Raw genomic sequence first — 18,149 nt, 5'->3', positions numbered from 1 at the left:
TGAAAGCATACATTATCACCAAAGTGCCACAGTCCTTTTGAAAAGGGTGCAGGCTTAAAAAGTATGACAAAAGGCGAAATCACTATTTCCTACTTGGACCATTTGTGTCCTCTATGGTGTTCGACAGTCTCTTGCTTGGGTTAAAAGTATCAAAAACAGGCAAGCTGTGCATCTTTGAATGCGAAAGCTATCCAATTTCCAGACCAAACATTTTAATCTAAAGATACCAAAATAGTACCAACAAGCTGCCCCAATCTAGTACTAAAGATTAAACAAAGAGATTAAAAATCATCATACAAAACAATAGTGAAAAGGCCACATCTGGATAAAGAGCCTTCTTCTTCAAAGCAATTTCTCCCCCTTTCTCTCTCTCTTTCTCTCTTTTTCTGTCCCCCTCTCTCTTCCCCTCTCTCTCTTTCTCTCGCGCTCTCTCTCCAGAGATGTTCCAGAATGCATTGCTCCAGCCCGGGGGAGAAGGGTGGGGAGGGGGGCGGAGGCAGTGCAGATGTTTGGGGGTAATATTTGGAGCTGAGTCAAAGCAGCCCTCTGCAGTGTGACTCAATGTGCCTGCACCATGACTCACCCTCAAATACGGTCACCCATGCCTATTGGTGGGGACTCTGCATGTCGCCACAGCCTCCAATGACAGTTTGCATTGGAGAGCCTTCATCATGTTCAAAAGTAATAAAATGCACAACCAACCTAGGTTCTAGGTGCAGCGGAGGAACACTTTGAATCAAACTGAGGAAAATGCCGGAGCCTTTCCTGTTACTCCCATGTAGCCTAAATCATGACCGTGCTTAATATGTTGTTCATTATTTTTCAAATATTGTATCCTACTGTCCATCAGACCATCGCAATCATTCATTACAGTTGATAAGATCGCATAATGACGCTAACAACCGCAAATAAACTCAAGTCATGGCAACAAAAACCGTAAATAATCGTCATCAATCTTCAATCTCCTTCTTCCAATCCTGAACGAATGCCATTATTAGGTTCTGAACATTGTCTTTGAACTGCAGATGCAAAATGGGGGTGGGGGGGGGGGGCGGAAGGGCTTGTTATTGTTGCCTAACAGTGGCACATAATAAAGCAGCGCGAAGCCTACAAATGAAGCCAAATTATTTCTCAAAGCTTTAAAGAGAGCCTGCACAACATCCCCAGGGCCGCGACTGCACTGGAAAGGAGATGGTTTGTGAACATGTATAAATAAATGATTCGCAGAGATGTAATTAGTCTGAATTTTTCTGGGTCTTTATAAAGCCGTGTCCGTTTGGTGCCGAGTCTGCATGTGCATGGGTACCTTCTACTGTACCACAGGGGTCACTTAATATGATTATTCATGTTAATAGCAATTAATCCACTACTCCCCTGCGTGAACATACTGTACTTAATTTTCGAAGACACGCTTTAATGAAGTGATATAAAAAGGGGATCATTTCTCTCCTCACTGGCAGTTATGGATTTAGATCAGTAGCTGTGGCTGAGCTGCCCACCGCCTCAGGTTGGACACCGCAGCTGCAGACCCATCTCCCACTTCCACCCTCTAGTAGTGCAGTCAATCAGACAGTTCTGACACAGTCCCGGCCCGGCGCGCGCCGCTGCACTTCCATGTAGAAATGTTTGTGTTCCCCGTGTGTCTCAATGTATTAGACAAACAATTGACAGTGACAGTACGTTGACGATATGTCAAAATAGTTTGTTTTTTTTCAAATATGTTTTTGGGGCATTTCTGCTTTATTGGGATAGAGATAGTAGAGATTGACAGGAAGGATGGATGGATGAGAGAGAAGAGGGATGACATGCAGGATATGTCGATGGCCGGAATCGAACCAGGGACCTTGCGATGATATGGTATGCGCCTTAGTGTGCTACGCCACTGAGCGCCCCTCAAAATAGGTTTTAATTAACTCACCAACCAACTCACCAACTAAGTTAGGAACTAACTAACTCACTCACTCACTACCCAACCACCTAACTAGCTACCTAACTCACTCACTAATTAACCAACTCGCTAATTAACCTCACCAAGCCAACCAACCAACCACCTAACTAACCAACCACCTAACTAACTAACTAACTAACTAATCAAGCCGCCACAGTGTCAGTTGAGTGCGGGACGCACGCAGCACAAGCTCTCCAACATCCAGCCCTGGCTGGCCCTCCCTGCTGGAGCTGCCTCTGAGGGAGCCGAGTGTGAGTGCTGGTGTTGTGACTGGAGGTACGGGGAGAGGACCAAAACACTCAGAGACAGAAGGACCCGGGGCTAAAAGCCTCCTCAGCTGCCACACGGCGATCGCCAGGGGAGGCGACGCGGATGAATTATTTCCGCCCGTTTGCAACTTTTACGGGACACGTCCGACTCCCCCTTGTCCACAAATCTTTAACGAGGTACACCGAGGCACTTACTGCACGTGGGAGAAGCAAAGGAGACGGGGAGAGAGAGGGGGAGAGAAACAGATGGGGAATAACATTGATGTAGATGTGGGACTTAATTGTGGGAGAAGTATGTGCGACTTAATTCAACCATCAAACACTCCCAGATGATTTGTAAGTGATATTCTCTTGCCGTGGACAGAACTGCGCAATGGGTTAATAAAGCACGTTTGGGATTGTCACTTCAGATTCTCAGATGTGACAGAAGCGTGGCTTTCAATGCAGCTGTGACGCTATTGAGGTTCTCTCTCTCTCTCTCTCTCAAGGACACACTGTGCTAAAGTTCCTTCAGAGTGAACCATATTATGTGACTACAGCAGATGTGTCCTTCATCATTGATGGCCTCAACTTAAAAGGCAGACGAGGACGTTTGCATAGAGATACGGACACAGAGATACGGACACAGTATTTCTCACGCTATTTCATTAGTTGTAACAAATATGTTATATTCTATGGTATAGTATTCTTCTCTTCTTTTTTTTTTTTAAAAAGCATGTTTTAGGGAATTTCTGCTTTATTGGGATAGAGACAGTAGAGATTGACAGGAAGGATGGGTGAGAGAGAGGAGGGATAACATGCAAGACGTGTCGAGGGTCGAAATTGAACCAGGAACCTTGGGATTATGTGGTATGTGTGCATTAGTGTGCTGCTTCATATTCTATGCTATAGTATTCTGTTGTATTCTGTTGTATTCTTCTGTGTATTCAGACCGCCTCATGGGGCAGGGTATCAACCAATGACCTACTGGCTGGAAGGAATCCATACTACAGGGCCATTGAGAAGGGAAGAGACACTATGTCCCTGGGAAATTAGGTCACAGAATGTTTCTGTGTGTGTGTGTGTGTGTGTGTGTGTGTGTGTGTGTGTGTGTGTGTGTGTGTGTGTGTGTGAGAGAGAGAGAGAGACTAGGGGAAGTACTGTGCCATCCACACTGGCATGACAGGGCATTACACCGCCAGGCAAAACCCCCTTGCTATCACAAAATGTCCTCCTTTTTTTACGTGTGTGTGTGTGTGTGTGTGTAAGGGAAATACTGTACCACCCACACTGGCATGACAGGGCGTTATACCTCCAGGTAAAACCCCCTTGCTATTACCATATCTCCTAACTGCTGTTGACCTCGTTGCCATCATGCCGACCTAGAAACAGCTTCATCAGATGAAAGAGCCGACCTGCTTATATGATCAATCTGAGGGCCTTATGTAACCGGCTGCTGTCAGTCCAAATGTCAACAAGTGGAGGATGTGGAGTAGCCATATACAGCACAAGGAGGGTTTGACCATAGAGATTTCAAAGCCTATTCCACATATTCCATCTCATGGTAGCCCAAGTTAGCACCACCTTGGTGATATTGACCAATAGTAGTTCATGGAATCATCAGATGTTTTAAACAATGCTAGCACACTTAACTGCTGGAACACAGGGCTTGAATCCAAATAGTTGTTGTGAGTGTATAAATGGTAAAAGGTGCCAATCTTGCACCATGTACTTTATATGTCAGTGGAGGCTGGTGAAGGTAAAAATCGGAGGACGGGCTCATTGTGATGCATGTAATGGAATGAGGAATGGTATAAAACATTGCTCATCCCATTGCACGCATTAAAATGAGCCCGTCCTCTGATTTCTGCCACCACCAGCCTCCCCTGGTATATGTATACGGTACGCCTACCGTGACGCCACCGAGCTGGAGAGGCACCTGCTCCGTCATCGAGGGACGATACCTACCCAGCTCCATCCTGGTCGGTTTCAGGACGCCGGACAGCGCTGGTCACGGGGCGGTGCTCAGCACCCGGGCCAGCGCCGCCCTCAAGCAGCTGGGCAAATGCACACCTGAGGCGCAGGAGACGGACGAGCTCCCAGGGCTTTATTAGCTGGCAGCAAACGCAGGAAAGCGAGAGCCGCCCACCCACGCCATCCAGGAGTGCCAGACTGCGGAGGCTCTCAGCCTACCATACCGACCATCCGAGAGAGACGGAACTCCCGGGACACCACAGCGTCCACCTCCCCCAGCCAGACGAGGGCGGACGGAACCCAGACAAGCGGAGCCCCAGCGAGACGTGGGCGGGTGAGACCCCCCAGGGGGGGAGCGAGACTGACCTCTGCCCTTTGTGTTTTCTACAGGCCACGAGACCGGGCCAGAGCAAGTGAGATCCAGGAAGAACATATGTTATTTTCTCCCCATTCCCCCTGCCCTGTCAAGGATCAACAACAATAAAATGTTCCCTTTATTATTTACTGTACCCCTCGAAGTGTGGTGACCCACAACGTTCATACATCTAGATAGGAGTGTAGCTAGCACGCCTAACTGCTGGAAACAGAGCTAGAATCCAAATACTCGTTGTGAATGGATAAATGGAATGGTAAAAGGTGCCAATGTTAAAGTTAGCAAGACTATGTACATGTACTGTGTGTGTTTACACAACTAGATATGGTTAGGGTCAGGGTTAGGGTTAGGGTCAGGGTCAGGGTTAGGGTCAGGGTTAGATAGGCATGCAGCTAGCCACAGTACTCACAGCTCTCTAGCTGCATGATACACGTCTGCACGTCCATGGGGAAGTTCTTCAGATCCATCGGACAGGAGAGGGTTAACGTCAATCTGGAGGAGAGAGTAAACAACAAGCAAACAAACAAACAAGACACAAGTCATTAATGTCACCACTGTACAGGGTAGTCATCACAGTTACTGCCATGCATCTCCATTAACCTACATTCACCCGTGGCGTGTCTGTACTTATCTATTTACAAGCACGTCAAGAGAATTGGACTGCTGTTCAGTGCTGGGTACCGTCAACTGGTGAAACATTAAGAGGAGGAACATAACTAGAGTGGCCTATGCGTGTGTCTACACCTCAGAGACTCTGCGGTTGTCTCAGTGAAGCTGAGTGGAGAGAGATGGAGGGGGGGAGAGAGAGAAGGGTGGGGAAGGGGAGGGAAGGGAAGGAGAGGGGAGGGAAGTAGAGGAGAAGATGAGGAACGAGGGGGGAAGGGGGGAGAGAAAAATGAGAAGAGGAGAGAAGTGAGCAGGCTGACAGCTGCACAGTAGACATGTTTTAATTACGTTCTCCTCACCCCTCCACCCCCTCCCAACACACCCTCAAGGCGTCGCGCTGAAGCCTGGGCCAAGCACGGATCCTCCTCCTCCTCCTCCTCCTCCTCCTCCTCCTCCTCCGTCGTCTCATATCTCTGCATCCCTCCATCACAACCTTTTACGGCCACATCGCAACCCTGACGCCATTAACTCAGTGGCCCCCTCCCCTCTACTGGGGCCATTATGTTGACGAGTCCAGATGAGAACTGTGGAGAGTGATTGATAGTGCAGGGGACCGTGTTTGTCAGTGTTAAATTGAATGTTTAGGGCCTGGGATAAGGGATGCCCGAGTTACGGGATATGATGTCAGCCTATGAGTTGATGATGTGATTTGTCATTTGATTGGACACACAGGGTTGATCTATTGTTGCGAGGGGCGGGGCACTTTATGGTGCTTTTGTGGTTTAGGCTGGAATTCAATCAAACCTGCATTGCGGTATCTATGCTATGCAGTACAGGAGCTCTTTTTCACAATGGTCTGATCACAGTAGGGTTTTGAGGTACTGTAAAGTACACACACACACACCTACCTTATGGAGTACAGGACGTTGCCATTCTTGAATATTCTCAGGAGCTTGTTATCTGTGGTGACCTCGTGGAAGTGGGCGCCTTTCTCGTTGGCGAAGAACAAGTCAGGTTTCCAGATGGAGTCCAACATGGAGGGGTCCAGGTCCAGAGAGTCGTCGGGGTACTCTGCGTACGCCAACCGGGGGTCGTTCCACTGCTGGCGGAGGAAGATGTTCACTCTGTAGTCCTGTGAGGGAGAAGGGGGGAGAGAGATATGGGGGGGGAGAGAGAGAGAGAGAGAGAACAAGATCAAGGTCTTCATACATGATCAGCTGCTGAACGAAAATCCAGTTTTTGTTTTGTTAATCAAAACAAAAATCACCGATTTGGGAATAGCTCCTTTGTAAGGGAACATTCATAAAGCAAAAAACACATTTCTACGCCAAGGAAATAATGAAGTATCATCTCTCTGCAAGCAATACCTCGCCAAGCTAGCATGAGGCTCAGAACATGTTCTATTTGGCGCGCGCGTTCACACACACACACACACACACACACACACACACACGCACACACACCTTATGGAGTACAGGACGTTGCATTGAGAAAGTCATGAAAGGCATCATGGGTTAAAACAACTAAACTGCTCTGGCGTGTAACCACGAACAAACACAGTAAACCAACACTCAAATACCCAAACAAATATGCCTCAAAGCCACAAGCTGCTCCGCTCAGCGTGTTGTCTGTCCAGCTTACAACTCGGAAGGAGCTTGAGAGAATAGCTATCGTCATCCCTACTTAGCAAGCGTGCTAATAGCAATTATACGCCATATGTTTCATGCCAGGAAATTTGGGTTGTATAAAGTAACACTAACATTGTTTCTCTTGGCAGCGGTGTGAGATGGCCTGGAGACGGAAGGCCAGACACGCTTGCTTTACCACGCTTTATGCAGCATATAGGGGAGACCGGGGACAACTGTAACAGGGGTCAACTGTAACACCCTGAAACTCACGAAGTACATGCACAAGCATACAAGGGTTCAATAAAAAAAAAAGCTTGCAATATTGACGAAATCGAACCAGCATGTCAGCATGTTCACGGGTGAAGCTGATGATGGGGGGGGCGCTTGGTGGCGTAACACACTAATGCGCATGCCACGTAATCGCAAGGTTCCTGGTTCGATTCCGACCCTCGACCTATCTTGCATGTCATCCCTCCTCTCTCTCTCCCATCCTTCCTGTCAATCTCTACTGTTTCTATCCCAATAAAGCAGAAATGCCCTAAAAACATATTAAAAAAATAAATAAAAAAAGCTGATGATGGATGACTGACAGGCAGAGCGTGGAACACAAATCCATCTCACTCGCCTACACTTTCATTACATTTACGGCACTTAGCGGACGCCTTTATCTAAAACGACTTACAGCAACTACAGAAAGTGAAGTAAGTGAATCATCTATCCATCAGTCATCATAAGAAAAAGTAATCTATTTCAGGACCAGGGGCTGTTGGCAGTCACAATGCTAGAAGAAGGAAACATTTTTTTTTAAATTTAATTTCCATGAAATAGATTAGATAATACCATCTAAAGACGGTGTGAAACTATTTCCCAGTGTTTTACATGACAGTGGAAGCAAGTTATTTATACCTAGTATTCACAAAAATTATAATAAAATTAGCCTCCTGGCATTACGACTGCCAATGGCCCCTGATGTGAGCGTTGATTACTTTGTCTTATGATGACTGTTGGATAGATGATGCACTTACTTAAACAAATGTATTGTTGTAAGTCGCTTTGGATAAAGGCGTCTGCTAAATGCCATAAATGTAAAATGTAAATGTAAACATTGTGCTGGATACGAAAGAAAGCCGTCAATGTTATTAGAACTGAGCACATATGACATTTTATTGCTTTAAGTGAAATTGACATTGGAAAAACATGAAATGAAAAAAAAAAAAAAAAAAAAAAAAAACTGGCAAAAGTTCAGAAAAGATGCCGCAAACATTTTTGGCAGCAGATATCACAAAAAACATAAAAAACCTGGAGGGTTCTGATTAAAGTTGTCAATGGAGCATTAGTGTGTGTCTATCTTGTCTCCTTCATTTAGTTTCAGTGGGTCTATTTGATGTTTTTTAAAAAGGTGTTACATTTGCCCTCTGGCTACTGTTAAAATTAAAATATAAAACATCAGACTTTTTGGATTCAAATCAAAAACTGTGATCCAAGTGTGAGAGACCTACACATTTAGGAATTATTAGTAGACAGATGCACGTTTTTGATATAAAAAAATGTCTGGTGTAGGTTGAATGGTGTGAGTAATTGCAAAAATGTTACAATTGTCCTCTTTCTCCCTTATATCTAAATGTTCATAAAGAAATCGAATGAAATCCAACTAAAAAATGTAATATGTTTTCCCCCAGCTGGGAATATGAGATATCTGATTACTTTCTGATATTTGCTCAGTTCCACCGGAGTGAAAAAGGGCAATTTAGTTTGATATATCTTAAAATAAGAATATGATGAAAATGTCACCTATTTGAAAAAATAAACACTTTTCATTAATATAACAGCAACACCTGCAGTGTCCTAGTGCATGTAGTGTTTGACAGGGCCCTCCTCCAACTTCCATAATGTTCAAATCACCATCAAACGTGCATACGGTCCCTGGGGCGGTCCCAGATGGGGACTTTATGGCCCCAGTGTGTGTGTGTGTGTGTGTGTGTGTGTGTGTGTCTCAACCTGTCTCTGTGGTGTCAGCTCTCTGAACATCAGCAGGCATCTACCGGGACCGTAGACTAGGCATTCTGATGACTGTAGAGGGGGAGGATGGCTGTGTGTGTGTGTGTGTGTGCCACACTAAAACCACAGTCGACTCCAACAGACAACCTGTCACTGCCACTCTCGCTTCCCTCTCTGCCACCCTCGCTTCCCTCTCTCTCCCTCTCTGCCACCCTCGCTTCCCTCTCTCTCCCTCTCTGCCACCCTCGCTTCCCTCTCTCTCCCTCTCCCTCTCTGCCACCCTCGCTTCCCTCTCTCTCCCTCTCCCTCTCTCTCCCTCCCTCTCTGACACAGACTGAATATGGCAACTCTGGTTCTTACATGTGGGACTTCATTCGTCATTAAACTGTCACTGGTGCCTGCAAAAAGGCCTGGGGATTGTGTCCCATTCAAACAGCATCATCCCTAAGAAATCTTTGATGGCAGACCCACATGAATGGAATAAGAGTATGCATTTAGGCTACATGTATGTCTATGGGCGGTCCCCTCACCCATCTGGAAAGGCTACAGTCCAGTAGTGGTGGTCTGCAGGCTCTCTGTATCGTGGGCCTCCTACCTTGGAAATCTCATCACGTTTACTTCAAAACCGACGAGGGGAGGCACGACTGAAGTGTTTGTTTCCTTGCCGTAAGAAAACCTGATTGATTTGCCATCCAGGTCAGTTTCTTTGCGTTTCAGATCGTGAACATTTGCCGGGTCATCCAGACTGTTGCTGTTGTTTGGCATGACAATGTACAGTTGTCTAACAGCACAAAGGCTGACCAGGCAAAATCAACATTATTTTATTGACTGAATGAATCACCAATGGATCATCAATACTATCATGTTTTGTTGAACCTCAGGACATTTTCTGGACACCAGTTTTGACTAAATACACCCCCTTTTATTAAAACGTATACTATTGAAGTTCTGATATGGACAGTTAATACTACCTCCACTAAGCAGAATAACCTCACCTATATAGGACCATAGTGTGATGTAATTCCCTACTCTCACAAAACCTTGATGATGGCTGACACACACACACAAAAGTACTTTTCCATGTATATGTTCTGCTCGGGAACACGGATAAATCACACAGGAGCGCACACGTGTTAAATTAGGCACGTGTAATCCTAAAACCTGGTAAACATGGCCGGACATGGCAGCAGCTGGAGCATGGACTCATTCTGGGGCTCTCTCCTGTTTCTGCATCACTGACTTTGATTCAGGTAAATGGGATGAAGGAGTTCAGATTGAGCTGTGTTGGCGAACATCTTCACAGCTTCAATGGGTATAGCAACATTGTCTGGGTGTTGTGTGGAAATATGCTGAAATGATCTCAAAGTAATTGCGTGTCTTCAGAGCATTTGAGATGATTTGGGCATTGCATTTCAAACATACTAACTTAGGGTCCATTGACTTGCATTGGGTTTTGGTTCAAATGCTAACAATTAGCTGTTAGTTACAGTGCCCAGATAAACAAAACCAAAAGGGTTGATTGAAGTTTGTCCTTGTCCATAGACTCATTTCAGGGTAAGGAACTAAATATGGGATTTTGTACTTTGGGTGATCTCTTTAACTCAAAGCAAGTGTATGAGTTAAAACAGTACTTGCAGTAACAACACAACTCTGTAGCATAATCCTGCAATTGAGTTTGTCACCTTCAAAATACCTTACCATAGCATGTGTGACGAAACAGGGTTTGAACTCGGGTCTCCCACATGTTAGACATGTGCCGTAGCCTGCTAAGCTAAAGCCTAATGGTTACTTGATGAGCTAATGCATGTTTTCAGGGTCTTCAAGTCAAGGTTACTGATTACGGACAGTGGTTGTAAACCATTTGTTGTACGTCGCTTTGGATAAAGGCGTCTACTAAATGCCATAAATGTAAATGTAAATCTCCACTACACATGGCTTGAAAGAAATGGAACCTTTTAGGCCCAGAACTGAATTGACAATTCATAATAGCCTCGTGCCTTTTTCCCACGTTGCTTTATGGTATGACAGGGAATTTAGTCAATGGTGATATAGAATATTCTTGAAAATCATCTGCCCATTTCATAACCCCCCCCACAAAAAAACCCCCAAACATGTCCAACCAAATGTTTAAGGCTGCATCGTAAGCTTAAGAGGGCACGTGTCGCGGTTGGGCACATAAGTCGAGGTCGCCTGAAATGACCTTTGACGTGAACCCGAGTTCAGTACTTCTCACCGGAACATGAAACCTTAAGCATGACACGGCAGAGGCAAACAAAGAGTGTTCAAACACACGCACATGTGGAGATAAGCCTGTGTGATGCATTGTGAAGTGATCACCACAGCTAAATATCCTCTCCGTAAAGTATATCCACTATTGGATTCCCCCACTGAGCTTTATCCGCAAATCTATCAAACTCTCCCTGGATAAGCTGCTGGGGATACACACGTGCACACCCACACACATGCTGTGTTATACCCTCACTCTCATATCACACACACACACACCATGTTTTTTTTCTATGAAGATCCATCTACTCTCACACTCTGACACCTTAAGACATTTTTCTCCCAGAAATAGACACTAACAATGTCACTGCTGTCTCTCTCATGACCGCTGCTGAAAACATTGAGAAGTACAGCTACAGTCATTAGTGTCAAGTCCCTTTCATTTGTGTTCATTACATACTTCCTGCTTCCCCATGTTACAAGCTAGGCCTGCCTGCCTGCCTGCCTGCCCACATTTGTGACCCAGACCCCAGACAGACAGACAGAGACACACACACACACACCCCAGTGACATGGTGTTTACATACAGCAGTGACAGCAGTTCAGTGCTCATGAAAAAGCGTGATCTCAGACATAAGAGGTTATAGTCTCGTCTGTTGGAGCCAGTCTACTTTCAAGTGGAATCAAACTGCGACATGAGTTACAACTCAATGCTCGTCGGGAAAAGTCTTACAAACAGAAATACATCAAGCTATGCGATGTATTTATAAGTTGCAACTGACTTTCTATTAACTTCTTTAGTTAACTTCCTACAGTTGAAGTGGAGATGAACTTCCTGTGAATTGAACCAACTGTCCCTCCTCTGCATCCATCACCCCAGGCGGCCCAGGCTTTCAGATGTTGCTTCTCAGTAATGTGGCTCTAATGCTCTTCTCCACCTCTGACCGAATAGGATTACACACACACACACGCGCATGCACACGCAGTCACGCACACAAAGACATAGACACACACAAGCACAAAGACACACACAGGCCACACACACACACACAATCCTGGGCGAGGTTACATCACCCCATGGGTTCTCTTGTATCAGGTCCTCTTTGCCGAGGACGAGGCTGAGGCCAGATGGTGGAGGGAGGCTGTCTGTCTGTCTGTGTCTCTCTCTCTCTCCCTCCCTCCATCCCTCCCCACAAAGTTGAGCCAAAGCCAACGGCGCCCCCGCCATCTCTTATGGATGGTGAATGCATACGCTGTAGGTACGACAGGTGAATACAAACCCCTCATACAGTAAGACAGCACCAACTGAAACACTTCAGCCCCACGCCATTTAAATCATTCACCCCATCTTTATGCCTAGCTTCACTGATCAAATTCCATTCCAGCGTACTGATTATATAACAGACGAGAGAGAGAGAGAGAGGTTTTCCTACAACGACCGCGGGTGCTTTGGTGTGTAAAGTACTCAGTAATTGCTGAATGATTTGTGAGTTGCCTGCCGGTTGGGTGTTTATACAGCAGCAGTGGGTCCTCACAGCGGAGGGGGCCTCATAGTGGAGGGAGCCTCACAGCGGAGGAGGCCTCACAGCGGAGGAGGGGGAGGCCTGTCTCTAGGGCTGTCGCAGTAAACACACCATCGCACCACGACGGTTGTGTCAAGCCACCCACGGGGGTAACAGTAAAATAGTAGCTTGCTAAAATACACTAAGAGAGTGTTTTGTTTCATATAAAATATAAAGTATATTTATTTCAGAAACAGTTATTTTTCCCATTAGCCGTCTCCTCTTTTCATGGTCCAGAAGCCCCGTGCCTAAACCTTTCATTCTATTTTTAAGTTGTGTTGTCATTGCTGTCTCATTTCTGTTAATGTTCCGCATTTAGCAATACACAGCTTTCATTTGTCTTCAATCTGTGTCATCTCCAAGTTAGGTCATAAAAAAACAACAAACTGCAGTTGTTCCACCGCAAAATCGCAGTGTTGAGCCAATCACACGACTGCAGGGGAAAGCTTGCCAAGCCCTACCTGTTCCGTCTGTGGTAATGACTTCAGAGAGTGTGTCTCTGCTCCCAGAGCCCATGACTTATTCAGGCCAGACCAGGAGAGGCAGGCAACAGGGCTTTCTGTGTGTGAGAGAGAACGTCTGTGTGTGTGTGTGTGTGAGAAAGAAAGAGTGAGAGAAAGTCTGTGTGTGTGTGTGTGTGAGAGAGAGTGAATGAGTGTGTCGAGTGACAAGAAGCCGTGTCAGTGCAAAGTATGTGCTGACAGTCTCACACAGACCAGCCATCCGTGTGTGTGTGTGTGTGTGTGTGTGTGTGTGTGTGTGTCCACGCACGCGCACACCATTGTGTCTGTGTCTGTCAGTGTTTCAAACCACTGCTGCAGGGGACCCTACAAGGCTTCTTCTTATTCCAACTGCCAACTAAACATCGAAACAAATCAGCCTCTCAATGGAGTCACGCTGACAGAACAAACCCTTATCTACAGTTTAGGAAGCGTTAACGTTAAAACAATGTTAACACAACAACAGGTAACTAACATTTCCATCAGGCTAATCATAACAGCAAACACCCCAAAAGAACAGTGTCTTATTCCGGGGCCATATTGTTCAGTTTCAGTTAAGTAACTTTGCTAATAGCTTAATGGAGCCTATTTAATTAATCAGGTTGTAAAGTAGTAGAATGACTCTTATATAACGAATCCCCCCCAGGAGCAAGGCAGAGAGATGTTAGCCCATGAAACATGGAGCGCTGATGTGTCCCTTGTCGACATTAGCAGTGAGACACACACACTATTTCGGACACACACACACACACACGCACACAAATACGCATGCATGCACTCTCTCTCACAAGCACGCACACACACATACACACTCACACTCTCTCTCCTTCTCTCTCTCACACACACACACACACACACACACACACACACACACACACACACACACACACACACACAAACTCAGCTTTCAACCCAGTCAACATTAGCGGTGAACTCCCCCCGCTCCTGAAGCCCCCTCGCTGACACTGCCCTGGGGGCTACGGGCCCTAATCCTGGACCTCCAATGATGCATGATACACATGCCAAATGCACACACAACACATTAACACACACACACACACACACACACACACACGTGATGTATGGAACGGCTATGGAAAAAAACCAGGAGGTATGACCAATATCCTTTCAAGGTCATGACCCCCCCGCCTACACTCAGCTTTAGTCAGCATTGAAACATGGCCACGTCATCGGTTTATCATGCAGAACATCATGGCGGGGTTCACACATAATTTCACGGGACAATGCGGCAATAACACAGCACCGTACATACCATTGTCGTCTCAGCGATGGAGCCAAAACTGTTGATGAAGATGTTGCATGACACGTTCACCGGAGGCCCTGGACAGAGGAACACGGTGTTAGGATTCATGTGAAGATGGACAGTTCCAGTTCCATACGTGTAGGTTAGTATATACATGTAGGTTAGTATATACTGTATATAAAGAAAGAGCATTATTTGCTATACTCCGTCCATGAAGTCTTCACTTCATTGTATCTTCACTTAAACCTTCAGTACATATTTGAAATGGTGGATCTGTATGGTGCATACAGTATAGGTATGTTCCTGATGCAATAGGATAGAGCATGTAGCCTATGGGCTTGTAGCTCGGAGGACGGGCAGTTATATACTGGACAATATCTGACCTACAGTACGTCCAATTCTTGACACATTGTGCCCTCCCTCCCCCGAAAATAACACACCACCACACGCGTCCTTTCACACAACCCATGGACCTGTATCCTCTCTACACTACCCTGACAAATCATGTGATTATCATCATCCCCATTCTAGAACCGTTTCTCATTCGAGATGATTGAGTTCCGAGGTCTGTTGGTGCTTCGTTGTTTGAGTGGCCCTGTGATGACACAATAGCGATGACACGGAATCACAGCGAGCCACCTGGAGCGGTGCGGTAGTCGCAAGTTAATAGCCCGATCACATGTGACAGTTGTTGCTTCTCTGTGAGCCTGTAACTGTCAGCAGTTGTGATCGATGATTCCTTTGGCTTATGACTCTGCCTTGTATGACCCTGTCAACGTCCATGGTGACACATTTCGGACAGGCAAATTTAGGCAGGAGAGTGGGAGTGTGTGTGTGTGTGTGTGAGAGAGAGAGAGAGGGAGATATTTTGTGTGTGTGTGTGTGCGCGAGAGAGAGAGGGAGAGATTTTGTCTGTTGTGTGTGTGTGTGTGTGCGTCTCTCGTGCGCCGCCTGAATGTTCCACTGACCACTGCTCCAAGTTTCCACTTTCATGCATGGATGCACACACAGTATGACACAACAACTGATTTACCACACATAGTAATATTACACACTAATGATAGACCTTCTTGGGCATATGGCTCAATCCTTGGCTCTATCACAATTATCTATGAATCATTCCTCTATGAATCTAATTTCAGCTGTTATTTTCCCAACCTGCACTGAAGCCAAATATCAGCAACAGTATATAAATATTACCTCAGACTACCATTGTGGTTTGTCACTGTTTTCACTAAACAGTCCAACTTTAGCAAGTACTTACCAAGCATTTAAAAGGAAATTATGTGGTGAAAATGGATACTTTCTGGTTTCAAGGCTGCATAAAATGATACAAGACAATGGACAACCTGGTCAAGACAACCTGACACAATTTGTCAGGTTACTGTCACTCTACCTTGTATAACAAGTAAATACCTGGTAAAGCACAACACCTTAACCCGTTTGTCAGGTGCCTTGTTTCAGAAAACAAGACTTGTTTCAGACTTGGGAGGGTGAATGGAACCGGTATTGTATGCCCCCAAACTGGCCTGTTATCTTAGCCGGCATTTTCTGCCCTGGGGGTTTTTGAGCCAAGGCTGGCAGCTATTAGCCCTGGCCACCACCGAACAAGGGCTCCGATGGGAGCACTTGGCTAAGTGGGAGAGCAACCACCTTCTTGTCACCCTTCCATTTTAGGATTTGGTTCGATTTAGTTGGGCCAACTGACTTTGGAATCAGGGGTGGGGGGGGGGGGGTGGGGGGGGGTGTAGGTGTGTGTACACAGCTTCTCTCTGTAAAATATTGTTCTTGAGTTACACTATTTCAGATATAATTCTCTGTTTGGTTGCCTTCAGTACAGTCGGGTCCGGTTCCCTGGACCCGTATTAAGCATATTCAAAAACAAAGAGTATCTTCAATGGAGATTCTCCATTGAAATTGAGACTAATTCAGAAGTTTTTGCCTGAGCTTTGTCCAGGAAATCGACCCTTGGTATCCAGAGATGGAAATCAATTGCTTGCTGATGAGAAGGCTCCTGCGTCATTCGGCCCGCTTTTGGCTTGTAACTCAGTCGCTTCGAGGTGGGGTCTAATTTTGGTTTAGAGACAGACTGTAAAAAAAAAAAAAAAAAGGCCTGTATGCTAATGCTCATTTCTGCAGCCCTTAGTCATTGCACAGTTCCTCACCTAGAAACCTAGCCTGCAATGTGACGTTCCCACGACAGGTTCATTTTTAGAGATGGACTGTACCTTTAAAATTGGGTCTGATTCTGGCGTCGTAGCCCGAAGTTCGTCCCATGAGTTTGTCAAGGAAGTCGGAAGGCGAGTTGATGTGAGGTACGACTTTCCCCCGGGTATTCTCCGGCTCCTTGGACGCCACCAGACTGAAAGAGACAAGAGGGAACACACGCGAGTGCACACACACACACAGACACAGACGCCATACGCACACACACAGGACACACACACACACACACACACGTTAGAGAACCGCCTGTGACAGTAACTAAGGTCCTTAATGGGACCCAGTAACAGTAATTCCTAGTGACATCGTAATGCATATTCAGGTCTTATTTTGTGGTGGAAAGTAGTTCAAGCCAGGGCAAATGTGGTTAGAGAGAGAGAGAGAGAGAGAGAGAGAGAGAGAGAGAGACAGAGGGGAAGAGAGAGAGAGAGAGAGAGAGAGAGAGAGAGAGACAGAGGGGAAGAGAGAGAGAGAGAGAGAGAGAGAGAGAGAGAGAGACAGAGGGGAAGAGAGAGAGAGAGAGAGAGAGAGAGAGAGAGAGACAGAGGGGAAGAGAGAGAGAGAGAGAGAGAGAGAGAGAGAGAGAGAGAGAGAGAGAGAGAGAGAGAGAGAGAGAGAGAGTTAGAGAGAGAGAGAGAGAGAGAGGGGATGTCATTAACATACTGTAGAGTGTGTTTGTTATAATTATAGTAAGCCTCTCAGGACTCTCCACTCCCAATATTACAGTACAATGGCTGCCAAAATCTTAATGGGCTTTTCCTCCATACCTCCTTCACCACAAACCTATCACTGCTCATTAAGTACTGTAGCTACGGCAGCAGAGCACAGTCACACCACTGGGTAAAAACAGAATATGCAGGCATTCCTACTTGACCTGCAATGACAAAAGAAAATTCAGTTGAAAACAATTCAAAATTATTTAACTGTGTGTTTGTATGTATATATATATATATATATATATATATATATATATATATATATATATATATATATATATATATATATATATATATATAGTGTGTGTCTGTATGTGTATGTGTGTATATGTATGTGCGTGTGTGTGTCTGTCTGTGTATGTTGTGTGTGTATATGTGTATATATGTGTGTGTATATGTGTGTGTATGATGTGTGTGTGTATGTCTGTGAGAGAGAGAGAGAGAGAGAGATTAGAGGTAGAGCAGTGTAACAGGGGATAATCTGTCCAGGGGTCATGTGGTGTAGGGCAGAGCGGTGAGCGAGATGAGCTGTGCCTCTTACAGTACAAGAGGCTCACCTCTCACCAGGACGTGTGTACAGCCGCACACAGGGGACTCTCTACACCTCCACACCAGGACGTGTGTACAGCCGCACACAGGGACTCTCTACACCTCCACACCAGGACGTGTGTACAGCCGCACACAGGGACTCTCTACACCTCCACACCAGGACGTGTGTACAGCCGCACACAGGGACTCTCTACACCTCCACACCAGGACGTGTGTACAGCCGCACACAGGGACTCTACACCTCCACACCAGGACGGAGGAGACCAGCACAGGTGTAATGTGGCTGACTTGATGAACGCCATGATGCGTGCCATTTCTCCAGCCTCCCTTCTTA

The 18,149-nt window shown here is 45.9% G+C and overlaps 1 protein-coding gene across 1 annotated transcript in view; it reads right to left on the bottom strand.

The window, feature by feature from the left end:
- glra3 (glycine receptor, alpha 3) overlaps positions 1–18,149 on the bottom strand; it is a gene marked incomplete at its 5' end in the record, with an annotated part of 59,281 nt that overhangs the window by 17,875 nt on the left and 23,257 nt on the right. The window contains 4 exons of the mRNA XM_083693319.1: positions 4,953–5,035; positions 6,058–6,281; positions 14,337–14,404; positions 16,556–16,689. Of these exons, the coding sequence (XP_083549445.1) occupies positions 4,953–5,035; positions 6,058–6,281; positions 14,337–14,404; positions 16,556–16,689 (509 nt within the window). The remainder of the gene's footprint in view (positions 1–4,952; positions 5,036–6,057; positions 6,282–14,336; positions 14,405–16,555; positions 16,690–18,149) is intronic.

Source organism: Argentina silus, assembly GCF_951799395.1.
Source record: "Argentina silus genome assembly, chromosome: 21".
In the NCBI taxonomy this organism is placed as follows: domain Eukaryota; kingdom Metazoa; phylum Chordata; class Actinopteri; order Argentiniformes; family Argentinidae; genus Argentina; species Argentina silus.
The sequence above is the reverse complement of the archived record's forward strand: the minus strand, read 5'-3'. Positions and strand labels throughout refer to the sequence as shown.